Source organism: Talpa occidentalis, unplaced genomic scaffold (genome assembly GCF_014898055.3).
Source record: "Talpa occidentalis isolate TD23 unplaced genomic scaffold, MPIMG_talOcc4v2.1 talOcc4.9, whole genome shotgun sequence".
In the NCBI taxonomy this organism is placed as follows: Eukaryota; Metazoa; Chordata; class Mammalia; order Eulipotyphla; family Talpidae; genus Talpa; species Talpa occidentalis.
This window is the reverse complement of record NW_023605305.1, coordinates 77,745,391-77,767,487: the sequence shown is the minus strand read 5'-3', so window position 1 is coordinate 77,767,487 and position 22,097 is coordinate 77,745,391. Positions and strand designations below refer to the sequence as shown.

Sequence of the window (22,097 nt, the reverse complement as noted above, 5' to 3'; positions counted from 1 at the left end):
GCGGGATTCACCTGGGCTGAGATTGGGCTTATAAGGGCAGCGTCAGGGGGACGCCAGCAGGAGCAGCGGAGCAGAACCACGAGGAGAGCAGAACGAACGAAACAGCAGAGAAAAGGGCACAAGAGAAGGCCTGAGAGCCCAGATAGAGTGAAGACTTGCTGGGGGCTGGGAGGACTGCCATCCTCCTGGCCCCCCAGAACCCCTGCCTGCTGTGTACCTGGTAAATCCCAGTAAAAGCCTAAAAAGCCACTGAGGGCTCCAGGACTCCTCCTTTACCCCGTCTGCTGGATCATAGAAAACCTGCTCTGTACCCCTCCTGCCCCTGACAGTAGTGTTAAGTACACTGTTGTATGAACAACCTCTAGGTTTCCATCTCACCAAACCGAACTAGTTGTTAAACTCCCCACGCCCCTGCCCCAGGCCCTGGCAGCCCCTGTTCTACTTCTGTCTACTGGAGCTTTACTCGGGGTACCTCATATCCGTGGAATCATTGTCTTTTTTGTGACTGGCTTATTTCACTTAGCATAGTGTCTTTGAGGTTCATCCATATAATGTGTTAACATTTCCTTCCTTTTTAAGGTTTAATAGTAACTCCTGAATGTATTTACTATCTTTCGTCCATTTATCCTTAACAAACAGGGTTTCTTTTATTTCTTGTTGATTGTGAATTATTTTCATTTCACTTGCTAACTAAAACCAAGCAGCTGGCTTATTACTCCTCCTCCTAGTTGGAGCAATTATACTCTTCGCATGTGAAGGGCCAGGTATATGCCTTCTGTGGGAACTGCTGTGACACTAGGAGCCACTCTGGAAGTCACTGGGCCACAGTCTGGGCTCTGCCACTAGGCGGCCCAGAACAGGTCATTTGATTGTCCCAAGTACTGGTGTTCTCATCTGAAAAGCAGGCTACTGCCTGGCTCACTGAGCTGTGAAGGACTGAAATGAGATAATGTGGTGTGAAACACATTTGTTTAGCAGCACACTTGGTGTGTATCGTCTGTTCTCACTACTGGCATCTTGGTCTTTCACAGGGCAGAATGCAAGACGCAACACCTAAGCCCTGGGTTCTTCTCGACAGTATTCAGCTGGATTCTGAAAACCATTGCTCTAAATATTGGGGAGTGGGAGGGTTTGTGGTAAGGGGAATATTTCTCAAAGCAAACTTCCTTTTCTGTTAAACACAGAGAAAAAAACAATAGGAACCGGTACCACCTGGTGGCAATTTATATAAGTGTTCAAGGAAATTGTAAAGTTTGCTATGGAAGGACCCAGCACTCTAGCTTCTTTTAGAAATTCCAATGAATTTATTTGAGCATTTCTAAATCATAGCTTCCAGTGCTCGGTCCTAGCCACAACTGGATATCAACATCACCCAGTAGGGTTTTTAAAAAAATTAGATTTCAAGCTTCACAACACACTAACGCATCAACAACCATGGCTGGGCTGGCGACATCTGTACTAGACCCACAAAGATCAAAGAACAAAGCCACAGGTCTGCTGCTGGACCAGGGGTGAGGATGGGGACAACCATTCTCAGCTCAGGAAGGTGGTCAAGGAGGCAGAAGAGTAAGAGTTCATGGTGTTACTGTGCAATATGGGAAGGGCAACATGACAGAAGGACTCCCAGGTGACTTGGGGGAAAAAAGTTAAGATCCATCCAGTCCGCTGGTTCAGTCATGGCTTGTTTATACATTATTTTAACAGTGATTGCAAATAAAACTCTTAGAAAGAAATTGATTTACCAGATGTATACAATGATACACATTTTCAAGGGTGCATCTTCACTTCTCTGCTCTCTGACTATATGCCTCACCTAAAACCCCCAACCTCACGTTCTAGTGCCTTCTACCTTCCCCCGCCCCTCCTGGTCCCCTCTGAAACCAGGTTTCTCAGAGTAGAATAGTTGTGTTGTGATTTGTTATTTTCTTTCTTATTTCGCTTAGCATAATCACAAGTCCTAGCCATGTTTGCACAAAAGGCAAGATTTCCTCCTTTTCAGTAGCTGAGTATTCCTACTGAGCCTCTAGACTACAACTTCTTTATCCACTCACTGTCAGCGGCACTTGGGTATCTTCGTGTGCTGGCTGTTGTGAACAGTGCTGCTGTGAAGAACAGGGTGCAGAGCTTTTCGATTTATAGTGTTTTCACATTCTTTGCTAAATATCTAACAGAGGCATTGCTGGGTCATGTGGCATTTCCATTTATAGTTTTAAAGGAATCACCAAACTGTTAAGGGCTGCATCCACTTACATTCCCACCAGCGGCGAGGGAGCGAGAGCTGCTCTTTCGTGGCGCCTTGGCCAGCACATATTGCTTCCAGGCTTTTTGATGCTCACAGGTGTGAGGGGACAGCTCCTTGTGGCTTGGATTTCAAGTGAATGAAACGTCTGACTTCTGCTATTGCTGTTGCCACAGGAGGGAGGTGATTCTCAAAACTCACTGAATCAAACAAAAACACTGGTTTTCTTGGAATAATATTTATTTAAATTTACATTTTAGAGTAAACCATCTTCAGCCTATATTGGCTACTGCAATACATCCAGAAATTTTATAAAACCTTTCTGGAAGAATTTAAATTATTAAAGCACAAAAGATAGGCACCTTTATTACATACAATCTTCAAATATTTTCAGAAGTTAAAACATATTAGTTGACAATTAAGATATTAAAGTCCCCCGACAAAAATAATTGGTTAAGAAATTGGCAAATGAGACGCCTGCCTGTAGGGTAAGTGGAAGTGATCTGGTTTTTCCCACCCTCCCACCATTAGCATCAATGATGGACACCTGTGGTCTTACATGCGCACCTGATGGCGGCACCTGGAGAGCGCTGTGGGCGTGTGTGAGTGGGAGCACCTGATTCTGGAGGCCGAGCATGTAAGGGCAGCAGCAGAGGATGGAGGAGACAGAGGACCGTGGGGCAGAGTGCAGTAGAGACCAGTGGAGACCACAAGAGAATGCCAGAGAGCCCAGAAAGAGTGAAGATTCACCGGGGGTAAAGAGGCTGCCAGCCTCCTGGCTCCCAGGCCCCGCTGCCTGCCCACACCTGGTTGCGTCATTGCAAATGGTGTAGAAGCATCGTTAAAAGCCTGAAAAAGCCACTGAGGGCTCCAGGACTCTCCTTTACTCATCTGCCTGGATCCACAGAGAATCTGCTCCGTGCTTTGATGGCACTACAATGCCCCAGTGATCTGCTACCAGCATGTTTATCAAATTATAATTTAAGATTCTAAACTACGTGATCCAGCCGTAATCCAGGGCCTCGTGAAGAGAATTGTATTAAGATTGCCAACTACCCTTTCTGAGGAAAGGGCAGATTTCAAGATGGCAACTGCTGTGTCATCCCCCACCCCCTTGGGCTGTATCAGAAATCCTTTAGAAAGCCCTACCCTAAAGCTCTGCCTGCTTCCCACAGCAGTTTGCTCTTTTTCCACTAGATGGCAGTAGCACACCGTCTTCTTCCTACAGGGTCAGAAATTAAGGCAGCTCCACTGCAGGCCAAGTTTTTCTAAGCCCAAGTTAATGAGGAACAAAAATTAGAGATAAGAATAAAGAAGAGTAATTCTAAAAAGATCATAAAGCCAAAATAGTGCTGATTAGGGAAAGTCGGAGAGAGACAACTAATGAAGGAGAGCCATCTGAGAAAGGTTTCAAAGAAATTCTGCTAACTACTAAAAGAATGTAGAGAAATGAAATCCAGGTATCTTGGTTCCCCTGCCTCCCAGAATGAAGAAAAATGAGGCACTAAACTTTGACTAAAAAAGGGGATTTTAATAGACCAGAAAGGCTACCCTCATTTAAAAAGCAACTGCAGAATTTCACAGATGCTCAGTTGTTCCGAATTAAGTTTTAGTAACAATGGCTGGCTACAGGGTAATAACATATTGAAATAAATTCAGTGAAAAAATTAATACAATCGTCCCATCTCAAAACTTCTGGCTGTCCCTATAGATTACACTGCCCCATCCTGTGGCAGAGGCCAGTAAATGAGTAACAATTCAGCAATTCATGGAGACTAAACGTTGAAATCCATCTTGACAGAAATAGCCATGGTAGCAAAGCAAATGGAAATATCTATTTACCCTCTGTTCTTATAGATCTGAAATGTACCATCTAAAGAAACTCATTAAGCAACTAGAGTAGAGCATTTTTTAAAAGAAGGTGTGATGCAGGAGAACACAGATGCAGGAGACTCAGTGGATACTACATTTAAGGCAAGTGAGCAAATATTTGCTACAAGACCTCATTATTCACTCCAGAAAGAATCAGAAAATATTCTGGGGAACAGAATTAACGCAAAAGGATGAAGCCAACAGGAAAAGACTTGTACAGAGACAAAATGACAAAAGCCCGAGCACTCGGGCTCAGAGAGGAAACATGTCACAAGGCTTCAGGTTGGCGGTGCGGGAGGCTTAACAAGGAAGCCATTAGGGACACCCTGCTGGGCCTAATTGTTTCTAGAACATATGCTACTTTGTGCCACCACCCAGCTGTGAATTCCCTGGCTTTTGTCAGCTTGTGTCACAACCTTAAGAAGAAAATAGTTGCTTAACCCCTCTCCCCTTCTAATAATTTACTATATTTCTTTTCCTTCTAAGCTTGTGTATGACTGTGAAGTAACGGGACTATATATAACCTCCACATCTCCTCCACTTATAACCATGTAAAGAAAACAGCATGACTGCCACAGAAAAACACTATAGAGAAAGCACAATACCTGGCATGTGTCAGACAATAAACACTTGTGTATCAGTTCTGCTTTCAAAATGTTATTTCATTATATATTCAACACAGTTGCTGGGAATGAGCCAAAAATCATTTAGTGTGCCAAGAAAAATTTTATAACGTTTTTAGCATTTATTAAAATTAGGATAACTGCTATATTTCCTTTGTAGAATAGGTTAAGTAAAAAACAAGATTTCATCTCTAGAATATTGAACTAAAAATAAGTGTAACACAATGAATTATTTGTATATGGAAGACAATAAATATTTATTGAATGGAATTGGAATAGATGCTAATTTTTTTTTAAAAAAATCTTCACTAAAGAACCAGTACACTTTAAAAAAGTTCAATCAGTACTTAAACAAAACACTCTGTAATGATAATATCGTTGCGACCCAGTCAGAAGAAGTTCCTCTCAAATTTTTGAATCAAAGACTATAAAACTCTTTGGTTAAGATTTTAACTGAATAAAGAAGCAAATATTTACTAACCCCTAAGTTATAACAGCAAAATGGTAATTAATAACTAGAAAGGTATACTGGCTTTAAAAAAAATCAACCAAATCATGATTCTATGTGTATTTAAAAGAAGCTACAAAAGTTAATTTTTCATTGCTGACAGCACATCTGCATCTGGACCAATTGGAGAACTAAATCCCAAAGCTCAGAACCCAGCGCCCCTGCGGGGCTTTGACGAGAGCCACCCATGGGAGAGTCTTCTCACAGCATGCCATCGCCAAGTTTTGTCTTTTGTTTTCACAGTAAGAAAATTGGCAATATAAGTTCACAATAAGTCATAAAGATAATAATACTATGATATTAATTTAATTTCTTAAGCCAAAGTAGAGAAAACCTCAAAACTGTTAAAAAATCTTTTTATACAGTGGAAACCAGCCTGCTTTGTATAACATAAGCGACTCTGCAGACTTTAGAGACCTAGTTCACATGACCAGATCCTGGTGTTATAGATCGATCTATCTATCTATCCATCCATCTATATCTATCTATCTATCTATATATATATATATGTACATATTTTAATTTACTCTAAAATTACAAAACAAATGTCATCTGAGGGACACAAATGATAAATGCTTCCATAACAACTAAAACTAAAGATGAAACAAAGGATGTCCAAAGTTCTGTATAGTTATCCAATAAGGAAACAGTTTTTATTACTATTGAGCTTTGTAAATTTTCAGATTATTTAAAAATCAGAAATGAAAGCTTTGTTGTGTATTTTATCCTATACTTCAGAACTATAACAAGAATGCCAATATTAATTATATGGGCGATTCTTAAATCAAGGGTACTTCCTACCTATTTATGCTCTTTTACTGATTTGCTGAAAAATGATGAAAAAGTTCATGGAGATTCAGAAAATACGAACTTCCTTAGAAGGCTGATGAACAAAACAATCCTTTTGTCAGACACTAAAGTTAGGAATTTCATGGACTGCAGAGCTGAACTAGGACCTCAAAGGAGAAAAGGGGAAAAACAGCTTTCTCCAAGGTGCTCACTGCCATTTATTTCCCACTGCTCATCCTTTTCCCCAAAAAGGGGTTCAGTATCAAGTGCTCTTCTGGTCCACATCATCATTTTCTGTCATCTTCTGTAAAAGTGATTTTTTGGGGTTGGTTGGTTTGAAGACCAGAGACTCCAGATTAACGATGAGCACATTTTTAGACAATCTTAATTTTCCTGCGCTCCTGACTTACCTTTCCTGAGGTTCATACCTTCAAGAGAACACTCTTCTTCAAAGAGTGGAGGCAACAGGGAAATCATGGTTTCTCATTGTAGCACAGAGAAAACAGACAGGTCGGTAACCAGGTGTCATGGAATGGATTATAGGCCAAAGACTTTTTGACTTGTAAATGAAGTCTCTGTCATTTCCTACAATTATTGTGGCACAGTCCAGCCTTGTCTTGAGCTGCTGGGTGGGTGCTGATGTCCTCTCTTAGGTGTGAGAGGCCTGGCCTGGGGATTCAGTGGCCAAACCTTAGTGCAGCTTGCTGTGCACGGGGTAGAGCAAGGTCATGTGTTCTGCCCCCTTGAAAGGCAGCTTTTCGTTGGAGTAGTAGTGTACCACTTCAGGGATGCTGTCAAACACAGCACTTGTCTGGTTCAGTGTGTACTTGTTGTCTTTGGTCTGAGCCACGATAATGTGGACACATCCTTGACTAGTCCTGAAACAAGACAAAAATCAAGGAGGAGACATGAATGAGTAAGCAGGGGCACCTTCCTCAGCAAACCACAATCCCAGCCAGTTCACAGGCAGACAGAGTCCCATCCATTCCTGGAACTAAGTGTTATATACAAACAGAAATCCTTTCTGCACTCCACTCGAGTGCTTAGGAGCTCCACAGCCCTCAATCCTCCTTGACTTGCTCGCCTCTTAATATACAGAAACCATCAGGCACTGGACCGAAAACGAAAAAAACGTCAAGTCCCACCTGGGCCCCAAAGTACCAAGCCAGAGTGTGAGACCACAAAGGGCGAGTTTAAGTTCACCCTCTTCATGATGGCTGAAGGGTCTTTCCTCCCCAAAGAACACATTAACAATAATAATAAAAAACTGTTTCCTCCCCTCTGCCCCATCTGGAAAGACTGTTCCTGGTTGTATATAATGACAGCTGGCACTGAAGGCTCAAAGATCTAATCCGCGAGCACCAGTTTCAGGAGCACAGCAAAGCTATTCCTGGTATTGTATATCTGGTGGCCTATCCCATTTTTGAGCCCTATTGCTCCGACACTCCCCCCGGCAACCTCTTTTCCCCTCCAGTGTGATTGTTTCAGCTGCAGGGGCTCAGCTTCCTCAGGAAGGAAATGCTGTTAGAGCTCTTGACAATGATCCTCCAATATAGCACCACCGAACTCGCGGCCCAACGAGAATTTCCATGATACAAGATCCACCAGGCCTAACGGGCAAGGCTGCATTTTCTGTGTACACTTGGAAGTGGGAGGAAGAGCAAGTCAGCGTTTCCTTCTTTGCCAGAAGAAACTGGTATCAAAATCACAGTTGGCATTTTGACAATCAAGGGATCTGATTTATTAAAGTCCTAAACGCTAGGGAAATAAAGGAATGAAATTACCCTCTTTATGAGGAACTGTTTCTCTGCTGAGGGGACCTACTTTCCTCTAGAGTAGGTAATGGGATAGTGGGAGGTGACTGCTGTACAGTGATAATGAAACAGGACCCTCATTGTCCTTTCCCGAGTGTCACACCTCAAAGAGGACACGCTACTCCAAAGAGTAGAGGTGACGGGAAATGGTGTTTCCGTGGGGCATTCACCCATCGCCGAGCCTGCATTCTAATCAGACCATTTCACGTGCCAAGCAAGTGCATCTTGCTTTCTTTGCCCACACCCCTCTGGTGAGCCGTCTGTCTGGCCATCCACCCATGACAGAAGCACTTCCTCCTGCGTGGAGGCAGGTGAGCCCAGGAGGCTTCAACACTTACTTGAGTGCAATGGAGTACTTGCTGTTCCCCGACTCGCTATTTCTAACCAGGTAACCAGCTTCTTTGCAAGGCTGCAGTCGACTCTCAGCCTCAGCACGCGTGATGGCCCCATGGTACCAACTAAAATGGGATGGGAGATACTGGTGTCAGAATAGAAACCAGACAGCACATCCTTCCATACAGTATTATTTAAAATGGGCTTCCGGCAGCCTGAATGCCTTACATTCAGAATAGACAAGGAGCGGATTTGGGGAGTCCTGGATCACAAAGCCTATCAGCACGCAAGAGTGAGCTAGCTCGAGGTGCCAGTGTCACATCAGGTTCTCCCTCTGTACAGGAGAGTGGACTTAAACTCTGCTTCCTGGGAGGCAGCGCCCTTTCCATCCTGCACAGATACACTGGGCTTTGAAAGGAATTTTCATGAATCAGCTCCACCCAGACAAGTATCAGGAACAAAAATAATCATGTAAAATGGGCCAGGGCGCCCCACCCAGCCAAGACTATCAAGAAGCCTCATCTGTGGCATGTGTCCGTGGAAGACTCACGGCTGCTTCTCCAGGGGCAGGGCTGGGTCCACTCTCTCCCCTTCAGCGTGGTCAGCGAGCACTGGCTTCAAGATCTTCTGGGTCCAGCTCTTCTGTCGGTGGTGCTGCCTCACTGTCTCCTCCTTGATGGCAGGACGCTCAGCGCCTTCAAACTGAACTGGAAGGAAGGCTCCATTTAATCTCACAGGTCTCCAAGGTGACACGTGCAAACCCTCCTTGCCGTCTTGGCTCCAGAAGGCAGCCATACCCTCTCCTTGATGCACAACACCCCATCTGTCTGTCTCCACTGTCTCTGCTATCTGATCACGCTGCATCTGCACACGTGCACTTTTTCTGTAAGATGTTCATCAGCGTAAAAGTAGTTTTAAAATATAAGCGGAAACCACTTCAATATATTATAGCATGGACTTCAAAATACTCTTAGCATCAGCATATTTAGAATGATAAAAGAATAAACATAGTCACAGGTAATAATTCCTTGCAAGTGAGAGTATCATCCTGTGAAACCAAACGCACAGTTTTCACTAAGAAACAATAAAGAGAAAAGTCAACTCAGAGGCAGAAACTGCTGAAGAGTGCCTTAAAGATACTGTGACATCTAGGCTGGACAGAAGATAAAGAGCTAAAATGAGTACTGGTGTTTATGGAAAAAAGGAGAATGGACAAGAGGAAAAAAAAGTAAAATGAGCAAGCACCCGGCACAAGTACTGAGAAAACAGCAGGTACCCAACAGATTTGGAGAAAACCAAAAATTAAAATGGACTCAAAACTTTGCATCTGTTACTTTCTCTATTCACCCTTTTAGTGGCAAACTTGCCTTTACTGTTAGAGGGCAAAGATTTCCTAACTTTTAAATCAAAGGCAAAGCCAAGTAGGAAAATCATGGCCTGGGAGAAGCAGGAGGGATAATTATCTTTAACATTTGACAACCTACTACCAACTCACTCTTAAGTTACTTTAAAAATTCACACTTGAAGAATTGATTCCTTTACTAGGATTTTTTTTTTGGTGGGGGAGGAAGAGAAAAGCTAGTTTCATCCAGCTTTCCAACTAGCTCTACCTGTAATCCATTCGATCCAGTCCTGCCATTTCATAAATAGGGGTTTTAATAGGTTTGAGGAGTAGCACTAAGTAAGAATTAGAAAAAGCTGCTCCCAATTTCATAGCTTCAGGGGTGACTGGATAAGTTTTTTCAATAATCATTTAAGGCATTTCCAAAACAGTGGCACACTGTGAAGAGAAAGAAAAGTAAAGGTGTGCAGAAGGATAAAAAATAAATGCCCTATTAGGGCTCAGCATCAGCCCTGGTCTTCCAACCACAGCCAAATTCGTATTTCCCCATATCAAATTCCCTGGAAAAGACTGGAGGTTGAGGAACATGGAGAAAATAGCCCTGGCTGAAAAGCCCAGCATGCAGGGGGCCAGAGGGTTCTCAGCAGGGCAGTGAGTGGCAGCAGATGGGCTACCCCAGGCCTCACCTGACAGAGCCCTCACGATCTGCTCCTTTTTCCATTCCCAGGGTTGCTCGTACTCAGCCGCTGGCCGCTCGTCGTTCTCAGGCAGCCGGCTGTGTCCCTCCGGGGGCCAGGCCTTCCCCTCCGTCCGGGGGCCTCCTTCTGCAGGCTCGTAGGGAGTGTCGTACAGCTGGGGAGGCTTCCCCAGTAGGTCCTTGGAGCTTCGTCTCTTGGCCAGTGTGTCTGATTTCATGCCGTTCTCCCCTGACTCGCAGGGACTGTCGAGCAGCTGGAGGGCCTTCACCAAGGGGTCTTTGGAACCTCGTCGCCTGATCTCTGAAAGACACACACCATCAAACGCTTGAGAGAAAAGGTGCCACAGAGGCCCAGTAATTAACCCAACCAGCCTTCACCTCTGATGAGCGTCTAGTCGAAGGCAGCCCATATTGTTCCTTGAGGACTCTGCTGCAAAGAATTCTCAAGAGAATAGGGTCTGCAACTTCTTCCATCCAGTTTCCAGAGCCAGATAATGGGGTCAAGTCATAGGATGAGGACTCCCATCTGGAGACAGGCACGCTTCTGGGGGCAACTTGACCAGGCTGAGTAGAGAAATGGCTGCCAGGCAACCTGTTCCAGGTTCCAGTCCCGATGTCTGCTCTGAGAATAGTTCTGCTTGGAAGCTAAGAGTAGTTCTGTCAGGAAGCTAAGAGTATTTCAGTAAAGAAGAACTGCATTTTACCTGTATGGAGAGCATTATGCATATGAGGGAAAGCGTTCATGTGCATCAGACAAAGTCCTTGACTTCTAGGGGTTTCAATACAACTGGGAAGCCAGACACATTCCAAAAACAACACATAACAGGCTAATAACTACAGGACAAATCAAAGTAAAACTAACTTAACAACTGACATCCAGCGATGGTGCACGATGTGTCAAGCACCCTGAGATGGTCAGAACCACAGGGCAAGGAAGCACCATTATTTCCCTGACACCACCCAAGGGCAAACCCAAGCACAGAGTTTAAGGAAATGGTTCAAACCTGGATTCTGGACTCAAGAGGAGGAAGCTGGGTTTGACACCCACTCTCTCACCATGACACTCAGTGACTCCACGTGGAGGAGAAATGAAGTGACTGACTTTGACAGAGAAGGTCATTTCCAGTGGAGGAAGTTCATGAGCTGAGATACGGAGGAGGGAGACGTCAAGGGCTTGCTTCCATAAGGGGAGAGAGAAGTTTAAAAGACAGAAGGCGAGGAGAAGAGAGAGAGTGGGGCCAGCAGCTAGAACAGCAGGAGGACAGGCAGCAAGTGTAGACATTTTAGAAGCAAAGGTAACAAGTTTAGATTGCTCTGTGTGCTTGCAGAAACTGAAGTGTTTGAACAGGTAATACTGACCACAGTGTATGGATGGGGTAAGTCACAGAGGTATGGTCTGAACTGAAGCATAGAAATGGATGCAAATCCACCAACCCCCGGCTGCGAGCCAGCCAGCCACAGTGGGAAGCAATCGGCAATGTCTGGGGATTGACCATTTTGGGGTCTAGAGGCCCCAGTTGGTGGAGTCAAAACCACTAGAGCTGGTCATACACACAGAATATCACGCTGTGCTTCCTCTAAATGCCCATCAGGGAGTCTTCAGTCCCTTAGCCTGGTCAGCCAAGGGAGACCTTTCCAAACGCAAGCATCTCATCTCATCATTTAACACCTCCTAAGCTCTCAACCGTCCACTTACAAAGTTCAAACTGCTCAATCTGGCATGGGATGCCTCCTATAACCAGACCACTGTCTCCCTCTCCGAACCTGTCTCTCAATACCACCCTGCTCCTGCCCCCATCCCACCATCCAATTCTTTGCCCCAACCAAATAGTACAAGTTCCTCAGGCATTAACTGACTTACCCCCACCCGTGTCCAGGTGATCTTCGTAGCCTCTGAAATCTAACCTGGCATCTCCTCCTCTCTTCTGCCCACCTTCCCTGCAACACCCCGCCTCCCCCAGAACACTGCTGCGCCCACCCACTTTCACCTTCTACTTCTCTCATTGTATGGAGTTATTTATTGATGTATCTGTATTTCCAATTTGGTGATGACTGTCAGGGCAAGAGACCCCATGCTTTGCTGATCTTTGCGGGACAAAGAGTTGTGCTAGATAATGGTTGGAAGGATGGGTGGGAGGAGAGGGAGGAGGGGCTCTGGAACTTCACCAGGCAGGTGACAATGTGGATCTGAGGCTCAGCAGAGAAATGAAGGTCAGAGAGGCAAGTCAAGGAGTTACTCACAAATGGGGAGCTGTTAGTGTTGTAAAAGTGAAAGCAACCACAGAGAAAAGGAGGGCAGTGGAAAAGGAATGAGGATCAAAGGCAGAACCTGGGACTCCTTCGGCAGGGGAGAATGGAAGAAGAGGTGCCAGCAAAGACAGAGAAGGGGTAGTCAGATGCACGGGAAGAGAGAGGGTCAGAGACTGAAATTCCATAGAAATAAAGGAAAGCAGGACTTTCCCAGATGACTTGAATGGGCATGGTGACACTCTGTGGAGAGGTGTCATTGACTAAGGTTCCTATAACAAGGACAGGACAACAAATGAAACATTCAAGGGAAAATGATTAAAATCAGGAATTCAAATGGGCAAAATTTATTTATAGGGTGAGGTTTTAACTTTGCAAGGTAGGGGCCCCTGACTGCAGCTGGCTTCCATTCTATAAATTTATTAAGATCATCTGACCCCTGGGTCCCATCACCAGGGATCCTGACTTAATTGCTCTGGGGTACAGCCTAAGAGTTAGTCTCAAGAGGACCTCCGGTGATTCTAATGAGAAGCTAAGACTGAGAGGCACTTCTACACCTCTTGGGTTCCTGGGTTCCCCAGCTCAGTCCCTCCTGCTCTCCAGGGCTAGTCCCACCCCAAGGAGAAGGGTTCTCCCTGCACCTAAAACATCCACATCAGATAGGAGCACCTGAGGAGCCCTCCTCTGCCCCAAGGACAGGAACCACAGGGGCTGGGGTTATACAAGGTCACACCAGGAGCTGGTGGCTGAGTTGACTCTCCAGTCTGAATCTCCCAACTTTTAATCCCACACTTTTATTCATTGCTTATTCTCCGTGAAGTTATGGAAAACAAGAAGCAAAAGCACTCTGCTCTTGGTTAAGAAATAGCTGGAACTTTTAAAAGAGAAAGTTCCTACAAGAAAAATTTTCTACACCCAGGAGAAGGGATGATAAAACACAAAGGAACTCAAAGGGGGTAAAGTCAGAAACTTTAGGCTTCTGATCAGCACCTGAATTCATCCTCAAGTTTAGACTGGCACAGGCTGGGGAAAGCTTTCCCAAGGTCCTGCCTCAATTCTGCTTAGATGAATTAAACAGAGCAAGAGTTGATTCCAACCTGGAGTTCCACTCACACGGCAAGTTCGATAATTTAGTGATTAGGATCCTTAGTTCATATTATTACACGTTAGAATTTTTACTTTTGAGAGGAGGCCCTGGATTCCCTCTATTTTAGACAGACTTTGCGCACCCAGGCTCTGGGGAAAGTACTGGAAAGCGTGCAAGTGAGAATGTTCCGTCCCAGGATGGTCCTGGGATTAGGCAAAGTATTATCAGGTTTTTAAACAATGTTTAATTAGGGGAAAAAAGGGCTTGAGTGCAGGGCCCCTCCACCCTTCAAGGGGAGTAACCTTCCAGTCCATTCCAACACCTGGCTGCCCCCAACCTGAGGCACCATAGAAACAGAAACAATCGTGGGTCTGCGAGCCGACCCTTCCTGCAGGGAGAATAGCCCCTGACGTGCAGAGCTGGCTCCGAGAGGAAACCAGCCTGAGAAGGAGGAAATGGCGAGAGGAAGCTACGCCCTGGCTCTGCCGATAGAGGCCATTTACCACGGCGGACAACAGAATGTGGCCAACGGGTGCAGATAAACACCCATCTGCAGCAGGGGCTGACCACACCAGTTACAGGGTGCCACTTGTTACATGAAACCAGTCCCCAGCTCTGGCAGGAGATAATTATACCCATGTATGTCAAAAACTAGCAAATGACACAGACTTTCTTGTACTAAATTAATAAGAGTTAGCAACTGATAAGCTTCTATACTTGTCCAGAATTCTTCTTGAAAATGGAATTCTAGCTCTGAAGAGTCTATGTAATGGCTATGTTTATTGGACGATGCTGTGTTATACCCAACATCTCTTGAAACCTCGTAATGCAATGAGGCGTTATCCAATTTCACAGGTGGATCAACTGAGGCCTGGCAGAAGGACGAACTCACAGGCCACACTATCATCCCTTGCTTTGTACATGCTTTATCACACCATACCCAAAGATTTCATGTAAAATGTTTATGGAAATTTCTATGATGCACCTTTCCCCTCCAATCCATTTCAAAACACTAAACTCAGTCTCATAAGGCTCTTTCCCACTAGGATCAGAAATAGGGCTATCAGGTAGCTTTATGCACTTTATCAGTGTTCAAGCTTTTAATTTAAATTTACTTAATTTTTAAATTTACTTAATATTCTCTTATCAGATAAATGTATATATCTGAACAAAAGCAGATATAGTTCAGAAGCCCTAAAATTGAGGTTAACAAGGAAAGTATAGAAAATACATCTTAAGTCTTCCATTTCTTCCACAGTAGATATGTATTTAAATGGAGACCCAAACAATGTGGTTCTCCTTTAGATTTTGACTATTTACACAAACCAACAAAACTTTTGGAAGCAAAAATTAAATTCTAAAAACCACCTGAGCCTGGAGCTCAGGACTGAAACTAAAGGCGGCCGACTGACCTGCTGCCTCTACCACCTGCTGCCTTGTTAGGAGGAGCTCCAGGGGCTTCTGACCTTGCTTCCTTCCACTGTAAAACAGACTTCAGCAGCACCCAAGCCTTTTGCAAGGTGACTAAGTGCCTTGTCGCTTGTGAGCGCTCAACCTGTAAGACCCCAGCAGGGGAAGGGATTCCCATGCTCCTTGTAATATGGTGGCTAAGACTTAGTATGCTAACGTACGTAGTACGTTTCTGCAAATTTGGCTAAAATGTTCTCATTTAACAGAACAACAAAGAGGCTGGTGCTTCAATTGTCTTGTATTCATATCTTTGCATGAATAATACTCTGGATAAATCTAGGTGAGACTGTATTTGTATGTTCATAAATTCTTAGCTTCAAAAAGTTAAGTGCAAAGTTTTGGTGGTGGTGAGGGTGGGGGGTGGAGGGTAGGTGGATCCAGGGAGCTTGGGTCCCAGGTATTTAGTCACCACAATAAGAAAAGCCTCTTAGTTTCTGCTTCTTCCTTTGTTCCCTGATGCAGATGGTGGCTCCTCCACCTCATGGCACTCACCACACTTTCCACTGACACATTTTCTTCCCTATTGCTGTCAGGTTCCATAAAGACATGGGCCATGACCCTTGTATGCTGAGCCCAGCGCAGGACCGGTACACAGTAAGTAAACGCTGCAGAAATATGAGTAGCATGTTATGAAATAGTATCATGAGCAGTGATTTTTGTACTCCAGGAATTATTAGAGCTGACAAGCCACCCTGCTTCACTTGTGTTAAAACAGCCATACTCAGGGAGAAAGACAAATACGGGGTGATTTTCACTTACAGGTGGAATATAGGGAAACCAAACAAAGGAAAAGCTGACTATAGATCTGAGGTATCCAGGAGGAGAGAGGCAGGGAAGGGGGAGGGGAGCACCATGGATTGTGGTGGAGGACTGTAGGTGCTTTGGTGGTGGGAGAGCTGTGGGGACCACACTGAGGGGAGAAATCCTATACGGTGGGGAAAAAAAACAAGAATGTAAAATAATGTCATAAAAAATATAAAAATAAAATAAAATGGCCATACAGAATTTGGGTGTTCTACAGTTAAATCATATTGTTAGCTATTTTCCCCATCTGCACAAAGCTGAAGCAAATTAAAAAATAATCCCTAACATTTCTCAAGAAATATGGGACATTTCTGAACTTGGTTTTTACAACCAAGCAAAAAAAAAAAAAAAAAAAAAAAAAAAACCCCAACCAAAAAACCAACCCAGCAGCAAATCTTTTATTTCCAGTTTCCGATAAACTCACTTCCTGTTATTCTGTCCAGCTGTGTAACCTATGTGTTGTATATTTTCTACACTGATTGAGTGCTCTGTGACATGTATTTTCAATGTAGTAACTTTAAAAGTCACCAATATAAAATTTTTTTAATGGGCAAAAAAAAAATCTGGAACTTCAAAAAGTGAGCAATTTAAATTTTTAATACATTTTCATTTATTCTCTCATGGAATATATTAATTTTGCATTATTGAATGAATTTATTTCCATGAATGGCTGACAAAGAACCTGGAACTTAATAAATACTCAAATATTCAATGCTAACCACCACCATTATTATATCATGTTAGATAATTTTAACTTTCAAATACAACTTTCTTTATGAGTCTGGGTGGAAAGATGCCTTACTGAGGAGTGAAATTTAAAGTGCTTTTGGATACATCACTTCAAATGTGCCCTGAGAACTCTGGTGAGGGAGTGGGCTCTAATTTCTCCTGGCTCTAAAAAGGTCTGTGAGCATAGGGAAGTCAGACTCTCTGTGGTCTTGATATTTACTCTGTAACAGGGAACAGAAAGTATTGCAGTGTCCAGGGATACAGAGTTCTGTGGGAATTATACGGGAAAAATAAAAATATACTCATTTTTGAAAAGCATAGCACTTTCCTCTTATCAGTGTGACTCCAGAAATAAACATCTTAGACGTTTAAAGAGAAAGAGAGGAATAAAAACTGAAGGACAGAGAAATAGCAATCAAAATGGATTTTTTTTGTTTCAGAAAACCTTCTTCTTCAACTGTATGTAAAACTTTCCCCTTATTCCTTTCAAGTCTCCGATATTTTTAAAAATTCTGACTAAGTTCATTTTCACTTCCTTTCATTCACAGATTTCATGAGAGGTCACAGTCCAGTGACCTTCAGGGTCACAGCCTGGCCAGGGTACACCCTCCCCAAATGCAGGCCTTATCTCTGTAAGCAGAGAAGCAGGAAACAGAGCAATGCTTTCCTGTTGCAGCTCGTTTTCATTCTAAAGCCTGTCTCAACCCTTCCAGGGTGCTGCCCTGCTCAACTCTTCTGAGACTATGCTCCTGGAGCCTAAGCTGGACAGCCTCTCAATCTGTTTTTAAGCAGGAGAAACAAGGCCTTTCATGTACAATCAGTGGTCCCTTTCCCAGGCACGAAACCCAGGACGCTCCAGCAAGGCTCCAGGGAGTCAACACTCAGCTTTTTTCATATGAATCCAAAAAAGTTTAAGGAAAATTAGGCGAATGACTAACTCACTCTAAAAGTCACAAGTAAATCATTTAAACTAGTTATTTAGAAATACCATTTACACCAACTTAAGAGAATTATGGATAAAAAGGAAAAGTTTGACCCCTAAAGTGACAGTGATTGCTTAGCTCAGAAGTTGGAACTGTCTGACATGAAGTTACAGGATAAGTTGGTCTTGGTTTTAGGATGTTTGCCTTGAATAGCTTAGCTCCTGCCAGCGATCAGTAATCATTCCCTGGTAATTAAATGTTTTGCTCTAATGTTGTAGAGCTTGTTGAGAAATCAGCCTACTTTAATAGAGGGTCACGTCATGTTTGCATCTCTTACATCTTAAAATCTTTTCAGTGTGCATTAGTCCCTTGGTACAGATTTAAGACTCTCATTATGAATGTCAAAGCTTTGAAAGTGGCCAAGAAATGTACATAAATCATCTTAAAAGTAAGATCACATTCTGGGCAGATCTGTAAACATACAAGTGTCATCTTGCATAGAATTGAAAACACAGGACCAGTGCACATTTAAAATGAAAGAATACAAAACCATTAAGGAAGTTGACTAGCGTGTTTTGGGTCTTGTTTTGTGACCTTGTTTTGGGTCTAATTTCTTTCTTCCAGTCAGTGGGATCTGGTTAAACTGCTTCATCCCTCGTCCTGAAATACTACTACAATCTTACCACACTCCAAGCAGGTGTGAGAGTTCCATCCCTGTGAAGCAGTCCTGGTTACAAACCTGTTATCATTTGCTGGGCATCATAGGGCTCCATATAACCGTCATTCTCTCCTACTCTCTCTGCATCCCTTTGACCTTTTGTCCGTTTGGCATCATAAGGGTCAGCATAGTCTTCCAGGATGATGACCTATGAAAGAACCAGAGAGGAGAGAGTTGCTAAGGGTTATCATAATCCAAATGGAGAAGGTAGCAAAATGTCTACTGAAGTCCTCCTGCAGATCTGAGGTCAAGCTCGCCAACCAGGTCTAGTTAGCCTTTGTGATTGATCATGGTCTTCATCCAGCTGAACAAACATCTGATTTGGTAGTATAACTGATTGGCCACAGTTCATCTAAACTAATACTTACCCCACGGTTCAGCTGACCTCTCTTTGTCTCCCCAGGCAAAAACGAACAAAAAAAGGTGTTGACAGGGGTGGGTAGTGGAGGGTATCTATGTCTTTAGAGTATAAAAAGATGACTGCCCTGTGACTTTTTTTTTTTAATTAATTAATTTATTTATACAAGTACTGGGTAAAGTCAGAAGCGCGGGAGGGTGAGAGAATTCACCAGAGCCAGAGGAGAGAGCAGAACAGGCAGACTGACGAAGTACACTGCTGAGGGGAGCAGCGGGCAGGAGAGGTCTGTCGCGCCATGTGGGACCCTCGCCTGGCAGCCAGGGATTGAACCGGCGCTGCAGAGGCTGCAGGTAGCTTCACAATCCAGCGCTCAGACGCTGCGCCACTGGGGAGGCCCTGCCCTGTGACTTTTGAATGTCAACCAGAGCAGCAAGACAGCCATGGTAAGCCAGTCAACCACCCAGTGACCTCTGAACATCTACCAGCTCTGGCCAGGCATTGCAAGAGAATCTGAATAAACCCAAGAACTGCTTCCTGTCCTCAAGGAATCTGTTTAACAGCTCTAAAAACAGGCTTCATAATAAGAAACCTAAGAAAAAGCACTAAACAGTATTGTGGGAGTTCTAGGTCCAATAATTCATGCCAGACGGATTCTCCTATCATCAGATAGTTTTGATAGATCTTTGTGTCAGAAAGCATCCATCGTTCCAAAAATGGAAAGGTGGTGTGTATGAAATACTTGTTTTGTAGCAGCTGGGGGATAAAATAGGTTTAGGGGACCTTTCTCCCCGGTCCTGCTCCACAATGATTACATTCTCCAAAGAGTTCATGGAGGAGTACCACTGGAGCTGGCAGCAAGACTTCAGATGAGGGAGAAGTGAGGAGCAGAGATGGCCTGGAAGAGATGGCTTAAGAACCCTCAGACATCTGGAGGGAGCAACCATGCAAATAAGCAGTCACTGCACAGGGCAGCAAACACCACCCCCTTATTCCTCCTGACTGCCCACCACGTGTACGTACAATACCCCAAGGTACAGTCAGGAAGAGGATGGCGCTTACAATGTGTTGGTCACTGGTCCACTGACTAATAACTGGATGAGTTGGTCCCTGCCATCTTCCCACAGCTCTCCCCCAGTGCCTGCCCAGGGGAGACACACTGTAATATGTGGGGAAAGAATGGAGGAAAGAACAGACACATGTGGTTTGTGTATGGGCTCTGGACTTGATCCAGGTGGGCAGCATGGTTGAAGCCTGGGCAGGACCAAATTAAAGTTCCTATGTCAGGATATAGGTCCTGGGCAGGAGACTGGAAGCCCCATTTGAGCGCTTTTCACACAGAGGATTAAAAACAAAACTAGACAACAAAACCCCAACTCTTCTCCGTAAGAATGAAGTGAGTCTCTTCACATAGTCACGCTCTTTTTCTTATTAGCTACCTCATGTTGGACAGCACCCAGAAAGCCTCCGGTGAGTAAGAAGCAGGAAACACCTTCTTCTCTCCAGATCTGTAATTTCCTTAAGGGCATTTCCTTGTCCTATTCTACACCTCCCCCGGGCTCCCAACCTCTAGGGTCTTTGCCCCCTATGTGGCTGCTGCACAGCAAATGTTCATGGAATGAATGGAAGGGCTGTAATCTTGGGGTGCAAGTGAAGTTCTGAGAATTCCCTTGCAGGTAGAACTTCAAAAGTAGCAGAGAAGGGGGGCGGATGGGCAACTCATACTCTAGTGTGTAGAAATCCACATTTACACAGTTCAGAGGTTACCATTTCTTATGCTCAAGAAGCATATAAGCTACATCCAAGTCTAGCTTTGCAATCTCCCTGGCTGCCAAAATTAAAACAAACCACATCTATAAGGGGCTCAGCTTTAACAAAGCAGGCATATCTCATTCAATTACGCCTCAAAACTATTAACAAAATTAGATGAATAATACATTTCTGCAAAATCCCCCACTCCTAAAAATGAGGATTTTTCACCATTAGAAGGGAAAAAACCCTAATGATTTTAAACGCTCACTTAGGAGTCACCAGATGTTGGGGGCGGGGGACACACATCCTCCCCTTCTCCGAGGTAAAGAACCTGGGGTTTAGCAGGCTGGCTCCGCTCCCTTCCACCTTGTGCTTTCTGTGGGAGAGAGGTGTCCACGGGGGCTGCATTCTTACCGTGTCCTGCTGCTTAATAATTTTGCCCTTGTCCAGTTCGGGGCCCAGGGAGGAAGGGGAAGAAGACGCCGAGGAGGAGCTGCTGCTGCTGCTGCTGCTACTGCTGCTGCTGCTGCTGGGGTAATTGTTCTTCCCGTTCTTCTCCTGAGTGTCCACCTTGATGAGCCTGTTGATGTAGGTGCTGCAGCCCGAGATCTTGGCCGCGCCCCGGTGGGGCTCCTCCTCGGTGACCCGGGAGTTCTTGCGGCCCTTGCCCGCGGCGGCCTGGATCAGGCCCTGCAGGCTGTCCCGGGACAGCCGGCTGTCCTTGGGGGCGCCGGCGCCAGCCCTGCCGCTCCCCAGCTCGGCCGCCGAGTTCTTGCGGCCCTTGCCCGGGGCGGGTCCCGCGCCGCCCGCCTCCGAGTTCTTGCGCAGTTTGCCACCTGCGCCGCCGCTGGGCTTGGCCCGCTCGGACACGGTCTTCAGGTTCAGGGGGAACTCCTTGAACCACTTGGCCGCCATGAGGGGGGCCCGGCCGGCGCGGCTGAGGAGCGTCGCGGCCGCGGAGCAGGCGAGCGAGGAGGCCCAGCCCAGACACGGAGAGGCGCCAGGGGCCGGGGGCCACTGCATTCCCCGGGGCTGGGGCGCTGGAGGCCGCGGCGAGGCCCCGCGACGGCAGGGTGGAGTCCCCACGGCCCGGGGGGGGGCCCGGGGCGCCGAGCGGGCGGGCGCGGGCCGCCGCTCCGGACACGAGCGGCGACAGGCACGACGCTCCGGGGCCCCGCCCGGGCTCGTCCTCAGCGCCGGCCGGGCCCGGGACGCCGCGCTTCCCCCGGGGCGCCGGGGGCTCTCCCTGCCTTTTCCTCCCGAGGTGGGGGAGGCCGGGCCCGCGGAAGCCCCACAGCCCTGCGCGCACGCCGGGGCGAGAGGACGGCGCGGAGGCGGCCGAGTGTCCCGGCGGCGCCACGACGGACGGGGGCCGACCGCGCGCGCCCACCCCCGGCGCCCCTCCCCTCCCCTCCCCTCCCCTCCCCTCCCCTCCGCGGCTGGCGCCTCCCCGCCCCGCCACCTCCCGCCCAGATCCGGGGGCGACGGGGTCAGCGCCTCGGCGGGGGCGGGCCCGCGGGCGCCCGCGTGGAGAAGGCGCGGCAGCCGCACGTGCTGACCCGCCGCGACCCCGGGCCGCGCCCGCTCCCCCGCCGCCCCCCGCGGGTCGGGGCCCAGCGCTGCCGTCCGTGCGCCCCGAGCGCCGCGCGCGCGCCCCTCCCACCCCGGAGAGACGCCCCTCGGGTGCCCAAAGAGCCAGTAATCTCAACAATCCGCAAACGTTATTTTTGGGGTGTGGGGTGGTTAGGCAGAGGGCATAGAGGGGATGCGGCTTGGGAGTGGGCGCGGAGAGAGC

The 22,097-nt window shown here is 46.1% G+C and overlaps 1 protein-coding gene across 1 annotated transcript; it reads right to left on the bottom strand.

The window, feature by feature from the left end:
* Positions 1–2,470: 2,470 nt before the first annotated feature.
* Positions 2,471–21,343, bottom strand: SHE (Src homology 2 domain containing E). Its single transcript, XM_037499920.2, has 6 exons — positions 20,717–21,343; positions 18,217–18,343; positions 10,207–10,518; positions 8,729–8,885; positions 8,184–8,303; positions 2,471–6,909 (listed from the first exon to the last, which is right to left on the bottom strand). The coding sequence occupies exons 1-6, from the start codon at positions 21,323–21,325 to the stop codon at positions 6,723–6,725; spliced, it is 1,512 nt and encodes a 503-aa protein (XP_037355817.1). The 5' UTR covers positions 21,326–21,343; the 3' UTR covers positions 2,471–6,722.
* Between the last annotated feature and the right edge of the window lie 754 nt (positions 21,344–22,097).

Bases quoted from the DNA above. Each gene is read 5' to 3' on its own strand.
- SHE (XM_037499920.2), bottom strand. From the start codon at position 21,325: ATGCAGTGGCCCCCGGCCCCTGGCGCCTCTCCGTGTCTGGGCTGGGCC. The intron at 10,519-18,216 runs GTTTGTAACCAG...TGTGTCTTTCAG, and splicing joins TGCCCAGCAAATGATAACAG to AGATCAGGCGACGAGGTTCC. The intron at 8,886-10,206 runs GTGAGGCCTGGG...CCTTCCTTCCAG, and splicing joins GATCGTGAGGGCTCTGTCAG to TTCAGTTTGAAGGCGCTGAG.